Genomic DNA, 15,652 nt, shown 5'->3' on the forward strand with positions numbered 1-15,652 from the left:
TTTCCTGCTTTTGAGCAAAATACACACAATTGTAAAATGAAGAGAAAAAACCTTCTAAAACATTTAGTAAATCACTTTAGACATGGTTTAGGACGAGGTCAACTTCAGAGGAGATTGCTTCATAGATCACAACTTGTCAACTTCGTGTCGAAATGACATTTGGCGTTAAGTACTTCAATTCAATCAAAAAGCTTAAAAGTGGTAAAAGTTTCGCATCGCATTTCCCACACAACTGCCCGTATGATTGGAAATAACGCACACAAGTGAAACTATCACTCACTTTCCCAATGAGCACTCACAGAGAACTGGCGATTTAGAAAATAATCTTTTTCCCGACTATAGTGAGAAGCATCAATATGTACAACATCCATGCTCAAATCGTTGTCCTGAAGTCAGGAGAAGCACAGAGTGCAATATACGCAGCCTCAGAGGATTTGAGGGCAGTACGAATCGAGGAACCCCAAAATGTGGGTCCCCTAAGGAAGGCCAGAAAGCTCGTCGAGGTGCATATAGGTGGCTGCCCGTGACACAGTCCAAGAGGCTTCAGAGCCTCACTAATGTCCACTCCATCGAGGATGAAACGCAGTCGCGGTGGCTCACCGCGTAACACCTCCATGACCAGACGACCCACAGCACGCTGCTGATCAGTCGAACCGACGGTGATATTCAGTGCGTGGAGAAGAAGGGCGATGGAGTCTGGCTGTCCAACATAGATATGCAGCCAGGGAGTGGTATGACTGTGGGTGGAGAAAAGGGGGATAAACCAATAAAATAAAGGATTTAAAAAAGCATGGTATGTGAGAAATGCTGAACAAATAATGATAGAAATGTCCATTGGAACGATTGTCAATTAAAGAGGTCATATCGTGACTAGAGGCGAGCAATACAATCGGTAAATTTGAACATGGATGGAAAACGAGGATTAAGTCAGTTGGTGATGACTAGGCGGGGTGGGTTATAAACCTTACAGAATTTGATTCCGACTAATTAAGGCGATCATATCAAATTTACGCTATTGAGACCCTTTTCAACGGAAAGCATCAAAATATACCGATAAGGCAGAATAAGTAGTAGTCGAGTAAACCAAGGTTAGGGACCATTATAAGATACACACATTGATTTAAATAATGCTTGAAACCATACTGAAGTATTACAAATGTATACATCTATGCAATTCTTGGTTTTATTAGCTGAATTCGGCGTCACAAATATGAAGCATAGGCTCTTCATAAATTTATGAGAACTGATTATACCGGTTCATACGCCTCAAACATGAAAGGTAAGTTCACAATAAAAAAACCCACCTGTCACGCTTTTTAGTTGTTGAAAAACAATTAAAACGATCAGAAAATGAAAGGGCTGTGGAGGTCAACTTTTATCTGAAACAGTGGTGGGAAATATCACAAGAAGCCTTTGTTGCAAAATTGCATCGCGAAATATCATATTAGCTCTGCCAAACTTTTGACTGACAGCTTCACACAGTTGGAGAAGGCTGCTGTTGCAAAAAGGCTCAAAATTACTGCTACAGCTATGCTTCATTGAAGTAAATAAGAAATCTAATCAAGCTAAGTCGTACTTGGAGCAACTGCAACACTTCGATTGTTTAACTCGTCATTTCGGTTGTGCGGGCACTTAAGACTCCGCCACTGAACTCCGACGAGCGGTATGGCCCTTGGGCCATGCCATTAGCTCGTTGGCTCTTCTCTACGTCAGCAATGCATTTTCCGTCCTAGCATTATGACTTTCCGTTCTCAGAAATGGCTCAGGACGTCACATTGGTGTTAATAAAAGGCAGACATGGCCCTAGTAAATAACTACCACGATTTCTATTCGTGAATGCCGAAACTTGTGGTGACCGAAGGAGAGCACACGCTGCGAATAGGAGAATCTGTGACGACCCCCAACAGGAAGGTTGAAAATGACGTTTTTCTTCGGAAAATACCTCAGTCCCGTATTCTACAGGAATGCTATTAACAACTGAAGCGACGCTAGCCACGGCCGTGAACCATCTAGAAGAGCTCGTTACGGAGGTCTACGGTACCTGGATGCGATACCTCCTCCACCTCTCAAATAGCTGGTCATAAGCAAGATAGATATGGCTGGACACCACTGAGGTGAGAACAACGTGACAAAGAGGAATAGACGCAAAACCTTATCCCAGCAACACTTTGCTAAGTTCTGTCCTTTATTAAATAGATCTACTTTTGGGGTAGTGTTCTTACGTCTAGCGGTGGACATACTTGATGGCCTGCACAATCCCTTTCCCCAATGGGACCGAACTCCAAACTCCAGATCCAGAAGAATCGCCACGAAAGATCAGTGACATTGAAGTCAGATATCCTCTCAGTTGCATGCAGATTTAGTGATTGATACCGTTAATTGGTGGGTGGTTTTCTCACGACATCGACTACTTTGTGATGGTCAACGCGGGGAGTTGACAAAGAGGTGAGCTGAGGACGACACTCAAAAGGAGAGGAGGGCTGTGCAGTACTCTGTTTAACTTTTTCTGGTTTTAAGGGCGCTTAGGGCCCCGCCCCCGTACTTCTGCTGGGCGGAATAGTCTCTGGGCCACGTCAGTTGCCCTTCTATCCCCTCTGTACGTTGATAATATATATTCTGCCCTAGAATTAAGTTCTCTTGCGACTCCAGGGAAATCTTGGGGCGTTAAATCGAAGTCTTTTGCATTAATTTCTCGTCCTATTTTGAAGCAAATGCATAAGAAAACCTTAAGAATACTCACAATGTTTTCACTTCAAAGTTAGGAGCATTTGCACTTTTAGAAATTCAGGTTTCTCTCGTTTGAGCCAACTTCATCGTAATTGGAAGAATCTAGATTTGGCGTTCTCACCTTCTTTCTGATTGGTCCATTTTTATGATGATGCACTTTAAGCATGGTAACACTCATTGTGACGCGATCAATTATAAAGGTAAAGAAGGGAGAGAGGCTTGACTATCATCTGCACTTTTAACTAAAGAAGTAAAGCCCACTGGTCTTGGATTCTGTTTTCTTTGGTGTTCGGTAAGGGTCGCGATAAACCACAAATCCAGTCAATTCAGCGATCATTAAATAATGTGCCCATATCCAAAAGAGGGTCGCGTTCCTTTTGCAGTTAAGCTTTTCACGATCATCTGTCACACTGTACTTATCTCCACTGGAATTAAGGGACATAGTTAATCTGGGAATTATTGAAATCTCGTAGTCTATGATTCTCATCACAAGAAGATAATCCCCACCACTTACTTGGCACCTTTGGTCGAGACTTTAGCTAGCTCCTGTTCAACTATTCGAAGGAATGGATAGGAGGAAAGTTTTGCGTATTCTTGCTGAGCTCTGAAAGGAAATAAGAAATGCTTCATGAAAGTACATTTAAATAACAAAGTCCACGAAAGTTTCAAGCTGGCTAAGGAATTACATTTACGCCTTTACATACTATACATTTGTAATCAGTAAAGAGTTTTTCTAACGGTAATTAGCAATAATGGACATTTGCAATCTAGTCAATTGTACCCTAGACATGTATTTTCTGGTTAAAGAAATGGCTAAGAATCAATTGATATTGGAAATGTGGTCTAAGGATGATAATGATTTACCGTTCACTTTCCTCTTCAACTCAAGGCACTTTATCAGAAATGGAAATGACGACACCTACGGTGATGAACGCAAAACCGTCTCCACATACGAAGTTATCTTCCACAGTCGTTGCACTAACGCCTCTGGGACACAGCCCTGTTGCTTTTGGCTCTGCTGGTGGTCGCAGATCAATGTCGCCTGCCCGTTGGAAGCTGGGAGAGGTACAAATCGGTTACATAGCGCCTCCGAGAGCAGCGCCAGCACTCGGTGCGGCCAGTCCGGATGCTCCGGGTTGTTAGCCTCGGTGGAGGTAGGTGTGTGGAGAAGAGACGGCAGCGCGGAGTGCACACTGGTCGCCTCTTTACGTAGAGTGGTCATCAGGGCAGCACGACGACGTTGTGCCATCGAGTGCACCAGCAGCAGGCGTGGACAAGTGCAGGAGAAAGTATCTGTGGGACTAATGAGATAAGAAGTGAGATATCTCTGTGATCACAATCTTTACAACCTATGGCGCCTAGTAGACTCGCGCTTTACGTGCTTCCCGAGCAAGAGGCACAATGTAAGTTACTAACAGTAATGATTGCACACATTGCTTGGTTTTACCTTCTTTCAAGTTTAATACTCTTGTAAGAATTATTATTGACTTGTCATGTCCACCATACCACTGCATCTACCGCTTGGATTTACAAAAGGACGGTTGGACGTATCCACAGGCATGGATGTCAGTAAAGATGTTTTACATGAAGGGTGACCCGCGCATGATTAGAAAAATCAACCGTGACTCAGATACGAGCTAACCGCATACCTGCATATTAATCACCTGAGCCTAGACACATAGCCCTCCACTCAATGTCAGCGGTACACGGCAGATAGGATGAGCATACTCCGGGTGGAATGCTTTCCATCAAGGGCTGTCCGCTGTTTACTCTGTGTACCCCTTATTGCTCATGCTTCAAGCAACTGACCGATGCCCGCATCAACAGCATTCCTGTGAGATCAGTTACTCACCTAGCTAAATACAACACGACAAGTTAAATGAAGACGGTTTCCTACTTGAACCGGTTCCTGCCCTTATTGTGCGTTTAAGCTCGTGAGAATAAATCGCTACTGCTGAAACGGACAAGCATACATGTAAAATCTTCACCTGCATTTGGTAGTCTCAGTAGCCTTATACCCTTTTCGTACTGCCAAACCAGCTTTTCATAGTACTAAAGCCCCGTATAATCTCATACAAATAAGGATATCATGTACCATAATTAATACTCGTTAAATCAGCACCGCGACAGTTGACTGAAACATCCATACATACTCTTGACAAGATTTGACCATCACTGGTGAAGTGGAAAGTAGGGTCATTGTATTAAGTGGTTACGAAAGCCACTATTAAGAGAAAGTATCAGTTGCGATCGCCAATCCGGAGAGGGGGTGCATTCGAGCGTCTGCAAATTCGTAAGGGATTTAGCATGGAATACGATCCAAGATAAAGAGGAGTCAATTATCCCATAATTGTATATCACGAAAAAGTGGCGAGCCATGTAGCTTTCACAAACCAAAAGTATTCTTGTAAGTAGTAAAATTCACAGTTAACAGCTGCATACCCAAAAGTTTAGGAGAAAATCAAGCAGAAAAGAATGGAAACTCAAAAAAATGAACACAATCCGGAGCTTATTTAAGTCACAATTTTATTGAGAGAAAAACAAGTCGGAGACGAAGAAGAATACTAGCACGGAATTTTCAATCATACACAGGTAAGACTTCATTTTGGTTGAGTGATCAGTCACAAAGTAACCAGATTTAAATCGGGACACAGTCCTTGAGTAGACGTCGAAGGCAACAAAGTGGTAAAAAACATTCAGAAGACGCTATATTCGCCCAAATGAAAGCATTTTCCACAGAAAAAGGCATAAGAGACTAAAAGCAAACATCCCTAATGCTGTTTTGCTACAAGGCATTCACAACGGCATCGATATATGGTCTTCACACAAGTGACATACCGTTACATTACGTGAAACTGAATATGATATCACCAAATATTTGTATCTGATGGCATTTACATGTACTCAAACATTCACGGAGGGGGGAAAGATTCATAACTTGTCAAAACCAAACTTCAGCCGTCTCATGAAAGAGGTAGAAGTCGACGTAACGGTTCCACGGCATTCAGCATGAACCCCGAATACTGATTGTCAAACAAACGTATTAAATGCTAGTAATGAAGAATGGGAGTACTGGAGGTAAAGAATAAAAAGAACCAAGGGGATTTAGCCATTCATGTGTAACATAAATTCGACTTACACGCAAAATCGTGGATTTTTCCATTCCTCCAGCCAACTATAGCGCCGGAGCGATTTCCCATTTTCAAAGACATTAGTAGTAGACAACATGATATCCTAAAAACCAACAAAAAACTTCCAGATAATTAAGCTTGGTACATCATCAAATTGGACACTTCCAATCAGCATCGCTACAGTAATTCATTTCAAGGCTTTTTGGAATAAAATGATGTAAAATGCGGATTCAATAGTTCATTATCTAACAGTTTCTTCGTGAAATGATTAAATTTTAACGCTTTCAGCTTCAGAAATTTCAACCACAAGAAAAGTTTACATCTAACCAGAACTCTTGACCCTATATACACACGTGCGATGCTAGCAAGCGTGTCCCAGACCAGACGCCACCCATCACGGTGGCAGGCGCCGGTGGCAGTACGTGCATGCGTCAACGTCTAAACGAGTAATCCGCATAAAACCCTAAGTACCCCCAATAACAGACGAGATTTCAAGCACAGGATAGTAAGTTGATAGGACCCTCAAACTAACTAAGACATTCAAATGGTACAAAGATTTCAAAAGCATCCATAAGTTTACTAGTGACGATACCAGCCGCGGTTATCCACAACACGGTACGGCATCAACTCTTGTGAACAGTCATCTCGAGGAAAGTAGGGTTGACAACAGTTACCAAGGGGAGGGGAAAAACAATCATTCACAAATATATGCAATTTGGAAACATTAGTAAGTGCTAATGGCATGGCAACCACTTCTGACCCGAAGAGATTTGGATGCTGTACGGAGTTCAAGAAGGACTCTGACAAGATCTGGATTTTCTGAATTGCATCAGCTGCAGCAAAATCCGGGTACATCATTTCCCTCCATAATCAAAATACGATTTGAAGTAGCGGAAGGGTGTGGAAAGCAAAATGAATCATCGTGCCCTAGGATGGTGCGACAGAAGCTTTTAAAGCATTACTTCAAAGCTGGAATACGTACATAAATATCACGGAGGGCTTAGTAGCCAATAAACACAGCTTTCATTCCTTCTTTCCTTTCCTAAACTCAAAAGTATGGTTTGACTTAAAAACTCCTCGTAATATCATTAAATCCTTTGTATTGGCTTGATAAAGATCACTTTTAAACACCTGCGAATTTCGAGTCCCCCAAAACGAATCCAATCCGTTTTTTGATATAAAACATGATAAGTGACAAAACATCCACCATTTAATCCAACTCACAATAATGCCTTGTAAAAATAGTGGGCGTAGTGATAAGTGCTGGAGCAAAATTATTATGCCTCATGCACAATGAAAAGAAAATTTTCAACCACAAGCAAAACTAGGCCTTCCACGAGAGTAAAATCTAGCTTTAAGGATTTGCGCGTCGGCTACAAGAAGTGCGCACTGAAACACTTTTGAACTGAACGAATTTCTGCAGAAAACCTTGTGTTTTGTTTGTAGCTTGGCTGAATGCATTTGCACCAAAGGGGAATGAAAAAGCTAACTTCCTTCTACAGGAAAAAACTAAACTCACAGGAAGTTCAACTGACTTGCTTCGAGAACAAGGGACAAGGGGAAATTCACTGAAAGACGTCCCAAATAATCGAGTTGTACCATTACTTGTACAACACCATAAAGTATGCTCAGGCAAACAGTCTATCTTATTTCCTAAATCCTTCTTTGACAAACCAAGAAGAAATACCTACCCAACTTCGAAGAGATATAAAGAGTGAGTTCCGGAAGATTTCACAGATCGTGGGTGCACCGTTTGATGTGACCCTTGAGAGGTAAATCCAAGCCTGTACTGAGCACGCCATTAACCTTTGAATCGTCGTAATAAGTGTAAGGACTGTTAAAATAACCTGCCTTTAAAAATTTCCACTTCATAAGAGCTTTATTAGTTTTTCGAAACAAAATCCGAGCACATTGAGGATTTAAATGAATGTCCAGAACGTTTGTTCCTTCCCTTGTTTAGTAAGCTCCCACATTAAAGCAAGTCGTGGAAGTTTAAGAAACCCCATCCTCTATTAGGCATCCCCCAAGATCTTAACGAACAATTTGCTTTTGCTAAGAATTCATCTACAATAGACACCTATTCTTTGATGTCCATGCATTACTTTATAAAGAAAAACTCCTTTCATATGAAAACAATTAATATTGCATTTAAAAACTCAAAATATAAAGTATTTTCAAAGCAGACGATGATAGGAAATGATCATACCTCTCAAACGGTACTTTTGATTAGTCCCAAAAGGGAAGGAAATCTGACACAAGGGTCATGACATTCCAAAACAAAACTCGCCCCCTTCCCCAAACACAGGTAAGATGTGATGTTGTGCGGATCAGACATGAAATGTTTCCAGCCCTTGACAGAGGAAAAAACATTTCACACAGTGAGAGTACAAAATTGTGACATTGCAGTCTACCGAAAATGTCTTCCTCTGCTGCTATTGAATGGCCGATAAAACGGTAAATAAACCCATGTTGTCTTGACATTAGACAGGTGAAACAGAACAGGAAGTGGCCAGAGAAAAAAAGCCTCAAATAAGGGGAAATCACAATAACCTTGTCTCGTCGCACGTTAAATATCTCGGTTCCATGCGAAAACAATGCACATGAATGAAGAAAACAGGCATAATATTATGAGAAAAATTATACGAAAGAAGAATGTAGGTACAACCACCAAGACGGAAAATGAGGTAGGAATTGATGATGCTTGAAAACGCGAGCCATATACTAAATAGTCACTTCGACTACGAAGAGTGCGAAAATGTTTCACTAGTTTGAGGCTATTAACACTAAAGAATGATGGCTAATATAACGATGACAGACAGCGCAGCTGCAACCACTGACAGGGACTGTAAATCACATAGCAAACCGAACGTTGACGACTCCAAATATTGCCATGGAATGGAGCATATGGGATGAAAATCATACATTAAGAGGAGGTAAACGTAATTTCCCCCGAAACCAGTTTGAATGAGGTAACTGGTAGCAATGACCCAGATAAACCTATTTTGAGGTTATGTTTAGCTTCAAACACGGAGACAGTTAGCCAGCCGATGTAGAAGAGATATGATAGGAAAGCAAAAAACAACAACTTTCCCTGAGGTAGTTTTGAGATCGAATCTCATCATTGCCCGCCCAGGTGGTCAACAAAGCGGTGTATATGGCAAGAGACCCCAGTCGCGACTGCGCAGTATTAGGGGCGGCGAAGAGGCGCACATTACCACCGCCGGGGACAGCGATGGATTCCATGTAGGCGGTGGCCACTTGACTGGCCACCGCAAAAGCTCGCACCAACGAGTGGCCCGTCGGATCGCCACCAGTGCCGGAGACTGCGCGTGCAGTGCAAAAGCTAGGCGCGTGGAAGGCGGTCTTCTCGGTTGGACTGAGGGGCAATGAAACGACACGCTGGAAGGAAGAGACAGAAGGTTGGTCACTTGAAAAAAACGTTAACGAAAGCTTTATGAAACCTGCTAAATTGAATGCAGTAGAAAAATGCAAACAAGTGGATAAAATTGTGGGTACGAGAGGCTGTAATTAAGGAGCTGAAGATATTAAACAATCCTCTTAGAGTACAATGTCAGTTCAATTACCCCATCATTGCCATTTAATCTCAATGAATCTGACTTGAAACCTTACACTAGCACTACACCAACTGACCACTATGACACCTTTCAAACCTACACATTGGAACACACTTTTCCCGATCCCATCGCATCTTACCGGACTTCCAGAATCTCAAATACGTAAGTGAATCGCCACCCTGACGAAAAAAGTGTTGATAAATTAAATCAAATGGGTTCTAAAGTCACCACTCCTATTAATTCATATTGGTCTCCCCGTGTTTACAGATAAATCTTTGACCCGAAGATCTCCTAGATGCAGTAGTCGCAACATTACAAAATCCAACAGACTGATAAAAACAGGAGAAACCCTATTGTAATCGTCTGAACGAAAATGATAGAGAAGGACTTATGATTAAGCAGCTGAGGTGATCAGCCGATACTCTTGCAGGACAAGCCTCGCTCAACCAATCAGACAAATAATGATTTCAAAAGTACGGATGAACAGTCTTGGGATATCGGCTCGAAGCTCCACCAACTAGCTTCTGCTTCGTCTTCTAATTGTATATATTAAAAGCTGTATCCCAGATACTTTCGTTAAAGACGAACCATGTATTTTTACGACGACGAAACTTTCAATTTAGATAGAAAGTACTCAAGACTCATACCCTCACCTTGAATTAGAGCGATTCTCCAGTGCGGCTGGTTAATTACAGCGCCGGTTAAGCAACCCGGGTGAGACGTAATAAAACCGGGATTCGGAAAGCTAAATCTCATATGATATCAATTAGCCAACATCTCTAGTTCTATTTTCCTTCAGACAAAGGGCTATACCTCTGTGTTCAGATGAAATGCGACTATCGCTGCTAAACATCCCTGAAAAATTAATTCAAAATTTGAAAAAAAATTAAACCAAGAGTGAATGCCGACTACGTCATGAGTGAGTTGTAGATGGAAGTATAGGGTGAACTTACTAAATACCCATAAAGCAATGCATATATTCTAAAGTTAGTGAAAATAAAACAAGACTAGATTCCAAACTGTTTGACCAAGATTGGGTCACTAAGAGCGGTGTAAAAAATAACCAGGCAGCACTGTAGATGTAAAATTAGGAAGTCTGACAAAAACCTAGTTCGATAATGACAGCATTCAATCAGGGACTCGAGTTCATCAAATCTGTAACCAAACCGAATTGCCATCTAAGCAAAATCAATCCAATAGCAAGCGGATTCAAAGGAGTGGTTTGCGATATACCATGACAAGAATGAGGGAAATTGAGGAAGCAACAAAATCAAAATGATTACATTCGCGCTTTCGAGAGAAGTTAGGTCAGGCAAACTAAAAGAGTGAGGTAAGAAAGTGGTACAATCTGGCTGGTAAATATCGCTAAACCAGCGTAGCGTGTTGACTTGACGATAAGCTACGGAAACTTATTCATAAGTCGATGAATAAAAAAAGGCATGCCATAACGGAGAAAGAAGAGTAGATTAGAATCAAGCTAATTAACAAAAAGTGGAATTGGAAAAGTGTATTTTACAGTACTATTACACCGTAAATTAGATGCCTTCGACTTTTAAGTAGTGTTGATGTGCGGAGCATTAAGGACGTTGGATGTAGAAAAATACTTGAGTTTAGATTAAACAAGGTCTTAAGTATTCCTCCATAATAAAAAATGAAAGCTATTCAAACTCGTTAAGGTAACGAATGACAGTGAAGACTCTTGAAGAATAGAATGAACATAACGAAAATAGATTTCCAAAGACCAGCTCTAGAATAACATGGGATCGATTAAAAAACGAAGCACTAGTCCAACACCTTGAAGCAATTCCTAAAGTTTAAGCATATTTAGTACAAAGCTACAAACATTCGAAATTCGAAAAATGATGACTTATTTTGGATCTAATGCGCGCGTTAAAATCTTCACAACAAAGCCATAAAAGCCCAATTTGAAGAGTATAAATAAAAAGCTAACTTATCGCACCTCCAAAAATCTCATGAACCGCGATATCTTGGGATTGGACAGATTCGAAATTAACTTCTTTGCACAAAACACCGATGCGTAGACGTCATAATCAACTGGAGAAACGGAGGTATTTCCACCGGAAAGTACGGAGCGATTGTAAATCGGAACAGTAAGAGAAGAAACACCTTTTAAGAGGACAATGGCTCCAATGAGATCCGACCTTTCTCTCTCTCCTGAAAGGGCATTAAAAGACAATTAAATCCGACCAAGCATATTGCATCGCAAACCCTCGAAATAAGCACCTTCAGCATCCCTGGGAACTGGAAGGCCGCAAAAGTATTTTGATACTATGAAGGTATTTGAGGAAACGTTGGAGATATTGAACTCTGACTTAAGACTTAGAACGACCTTGCTATCGAGACTCTGAAATAATTTTGCATCCAAGGAGGCTTGCGCAACCCCAATTTCATCTTCAAACAAACTGCGCTATACTACTATTAATTATGTAAGAAGATTTACTTTAGTTGTCCAGAGTAAAACAAGTTGGAAAAGAAAAAGAACACAAAATATGGCAAGTAGAAATAGCCAAGTAGTACGCGACTTCATGGCTCTGGGTAAAAGTCTGAGGAGTGAGACAGGATACACAATACCCCGAATTGAGGAAGCCATTTTATTAGAGATTTATGAGGTCAGGAACTAATCATGGTGAAGCACGCAACAGTCCCAAACTGGAATTTTGAGCACATTCATAAAGCGCAAAGACCCTGTGAATAATCATGCGCATCATCGTCGAATAGTAGCGTGTAAGAATACACTGTTTGCATTAAAGTATTTAGCATGAAGTATGCTATTAAATGAAGCAAATTTAAATTCTTGACGCATTAATTTGGCACTTTTGCGCCCATATCTCCAAAACCGGGACCCCCAATTATAACGACGAATGCATAAAATAGAACCCCACTACTTTTTTGAACCCAACCTTGTACAGAATCCAATAATTGAAGCTAACCAACCGTTTTGTTACATTTGCACAGTCTTTTGACTTCCAGAACTTCTCCAAACATGCATCAATAATAGAGGAGTTGGAGCGCTGCACAGGGTGTACAGAAATCAGACTGAAGTGCCCCTGCAGTTAGGCACACCGCCAAACAAAATACCAATTCCAGCATGACTGTAGCAACATAAACATGGTTAATAAACAGTTATCTGGACTTCGATCTACGTTTGGAAATGTGGAACCCATTTTGAATGCGTTCTCTTAGCAATGACTTATTTAAATTATTTTATGAGTAAACATAAGCAATAAACAAACTTTACGGGAGCTAAAGCATCTCTCCGGAAAGACGCCTTTGCATAGGACTGCTATACAGGAGATAATAATCTACGTTTTACAATTGTAAATACTTTAGATTTGTTGACCTTCCTACTAATGCGAACCATTTGATCCGTACATAAGTGCTGAAAATTATCATTTTGTAGGTGGTGCATGTGTGGATATAGATGCATGGATTATGAACTAGCCTACAGGACGGATTGAGGTTTTTTTTGCAGCATCTGGCACAAGGGTATTGTGGATGGAAAAATGGATGGCAGGTAGATAGATGGACAGATCATTAGTGTGCTTCGCCTCCCTGAGAGGTCGTAATAAGGTGTATTGGTGTAGATTTATTGTTAAAGTATAAGTGGGTTGAAAACCCATAGACATGACCTTCTGGACATGCTGCCAGGCGACCTTCGGAGCCTTCACGGTCGACGGTAGATAAGTGAATAATTAAAGCGCCGTGGTTGTCACGTAATGAAATGTCACCCGAAACTTAACTAGATTAAGGCCCCAGTTCTAAAGGCTCGACACATCATTTGGCGCAAAATCCACATCCGTTAATGCTAGAAGAGTTCATTAGCATTTTTTTTTTTTAAAAAATGATGAGCCTATCACCGCCCCGTCAGTCTAGGCTTAACCAGGTAGATGATGCCTTATGAGGCAGACCCGTCGACACCCACTCTCTGATGCTGCACAAATTTGAAGGGTCACTGAAACCCGACTTAGCCTCACCGTAGCAAATACTCCTCATCCTCATAACCTGCCTAGTACAACGCTCAACTGTTCGAATTGTGCACGGGACCTCAGACGCTATTCGGCAACTAATCACTTTTCTCTAGTTACTTGTACAAAATCCCAGCACCTGTTATTGACTATACGAGCAACACTTCATTGAAATTCTTCATAGCTACGCTTTCTTAAACAAGTCAATCCAGACTCCATGAACAAGCATTGAAGACCACCCTCACCCTATTAAAGTGGAACACAACAGAGGAAAAGCAACATAAATTGGCATAGTGGTAATAGAATAGGGGAGACAGAAAGAAAATCGCAATATTAATGGATTTGATGATAAAAGTAACCAACAACACGTTCACCTCCTAGGGCGCTCTAAATGCAACACAAGCGTTTCCACACACACACGCAGAGAGAAATGGTGTGACGTGCCTCACACCCCTATTCCTTTAACCGATTCTGGTGAGCCCACGTAGACTCCGGCTCTAAGGGCGAATGTACCACCACCTGCACCACGAAACTTAATGGCGGAGCAATGCTTGGAGGGCAATCGGCAATGCGGAGCGCATCGCGCAGTGCCACCCCACCGCAATACCATCGCTGGCGATCGGGCGGCCAACCAATTAGTGTAGCAAGACGCCGTTTTGCCTCGAGCACCGATTGGTTGCTCGTTACAGGTAGGGAATACTCATCTCCCGTGGAGAGGCGCATTCGGAGATCGAAAGGACGTGGGGCTGCGGAAGTGGAGGATGAGGAGGCGGTAAAAGGGGAGGGGAAGAGAGTAGAGTGAGATGAGCGTCGACCACCGTACTTCCGACGCATTTTTTTGCTTAATGAGTGCGCCCTTCGTCGACGGGGGTGAAAAAGACGGCGGAAGGGATGGGATGCACCACGCGAGGAAGGGGAAGGGGAGGCGGAGATTGCCTCGGTAGGGGCGGAGGAAGGGGCGACAGCGCTGACAACAGTGGTGGTGGAAGTTACGGGGGCATGGGGTGAGAGGAGGCTGACTACAGTGACACCCTCGTCGTCTTCGTCGTCACCTGTGGCGTCGAGGGTGTTGGCGAAGGTGGCACCGGCGGGAACGACAGAGGAGTAAGAGGAAGAGAGAATCTGATCACCGGAGCTTCCAGCTCCACTGGGGTCGGGTTCCAAGTTGGTGGGTTGGGAAAGTACGAACACCGGAAGCTGATAGCGATTGCCTAGCTCATCGTAGCTCTCCGACAAGGTTCCTAATGGTAGAGAAGCCGACAGTGGTTTTAGTCTGATCACACAGTCAGGTTTTTTTTGTGATCCCCACGAGCCACCCTAACGTCACAAGCAGAAACGCACCATTTCTTTTGACTACGAATTATAGTGAGGTGCTTTAATGACTGCGATTTTCAAATGAATACAAGTATCCGTAGATTTACAATTGTTGTGAAAGCAAAAGGATACCATTCCAATTGAAAACAAATTCGTTGCTAAGGTAATTAGGAACCATGGATAAATGATATCACTAGATCATGAATGATAATAGAAAAAGTAGTAAGATTTACGTTTTGACATGTAAATACACCAACAAAATTTAAGCAGGAAAAAGAACCTATGAGGATAAAAAGCTTTACGAGTAGGAACATCTTAAGCCCTAGAAATGAGACCGAGAGACATGCCTTTGGGAAAAAATTAAAGGTACTGTATTACATTCCACTTTCAGGTACAGTGCTTCTAGTAAACTCTTAAAAACGAGTAAATACCTACATTCGATCTATCTCAAAGAGAATACTTACTTATTCCCTTGTAACTAGGCATTAAGGAGATTGTAGAGAATTACCTCCAAGCTCAACGGTACCGAGTACTTCAGTTTGCTTCTCCCTTGGAAACAACGGCCTACATCATGAATTTATTTAACTCCGTTACAAGTCGAAATTAGTAAAAGTGCTTGAGAGTTGATAATTGTTTAACCGTGCAGTTAGCTAAGCAAGTCCTTCCATCATCGTGGTTTGTACTTCCATCTTAGCGGCCACGCCTACGTTAATAATAGGTCTTCTGCCATGCCAACTTCAGGAAAGCCTCGGGATGATACTGGCAACACATATTTGCACAATCAAAAGCTACACAACTAAGACAATTCGATATTTTAAGGCATCATTTCATCATTCCGGACTTTGACTAAACATAACCTACTCTTTACCTCCCACGACGATCAATTCCAACTTCATAAGCACAACCCTCTCAATCACTC

The 15,652-nt window shown here is 41.9% G+C and overlaps 1 protein-coding gene across 1 annotated transcript in view; it reads right to left on the minus strand. All coding sequences in view use genetic code 11, as the record gives it.

Annotated features, from left to right (window-relative positions):
* Nucleotides 1-373: 373 nt before the first annotated feature.
* The window catches only part of EGR_06025 (Ubiquitin domain-containing protein 2), a gene marked incomplete at both ends in the record, with an annotated part of 26,744 nt that continues 11,465 nt past the window's right edge, over nt 374-15,652 (minus strand). The window contains 10 exons of the mRNA XM_024495274.1: nt 374-737; nt 3,242-3,331; nt 3,651-4,028; nt 5,867-5,961; nt 8,074-8,208; nt 9,069-9,257; nt 11,394-11,608; nt 11,663-11,798; nt 12,901-13,006; nt 13,886-14,660. Coding sequence (XP_024350358.1) covers nt 374-737; nt 3,242-3,331; nt 3,651-4,028; nt 5,867-5,961; nt 8,074-8,208; nt 9,069-9,257; nt 11,394-11,608; nt 11,663-11,798; nt 12,901-13,006; nt 13,886-14,660 — 2,483 coding nt within the window. The remainder of the gene's footprint in view (nt 738-3,241; nt 3,332-3,650; nt 4,029-5,866; nt 5,962-8,073; nt 8,209-9,068; nt 9,258-11,393; nt 11,609-11,662; nt 11,799-12,900; nt 13,007-13,885; nt 14,661-15,652) is intronic.

The sequence above is a fragment of the Echinococcus granulosus genome (assembly GCF_000524195.1).
Source record: "Echinococcus granulosus chromosome Unknown EG_S00049, whole genome shotgun sequence".
Taxonomy (NCBI): Eukaryota; Metazoa; Platyhelminthes; class Cestoda; order Cyclophyllidea; family Taeniidae; genus Echinococcus; species Echinococcus granulosus.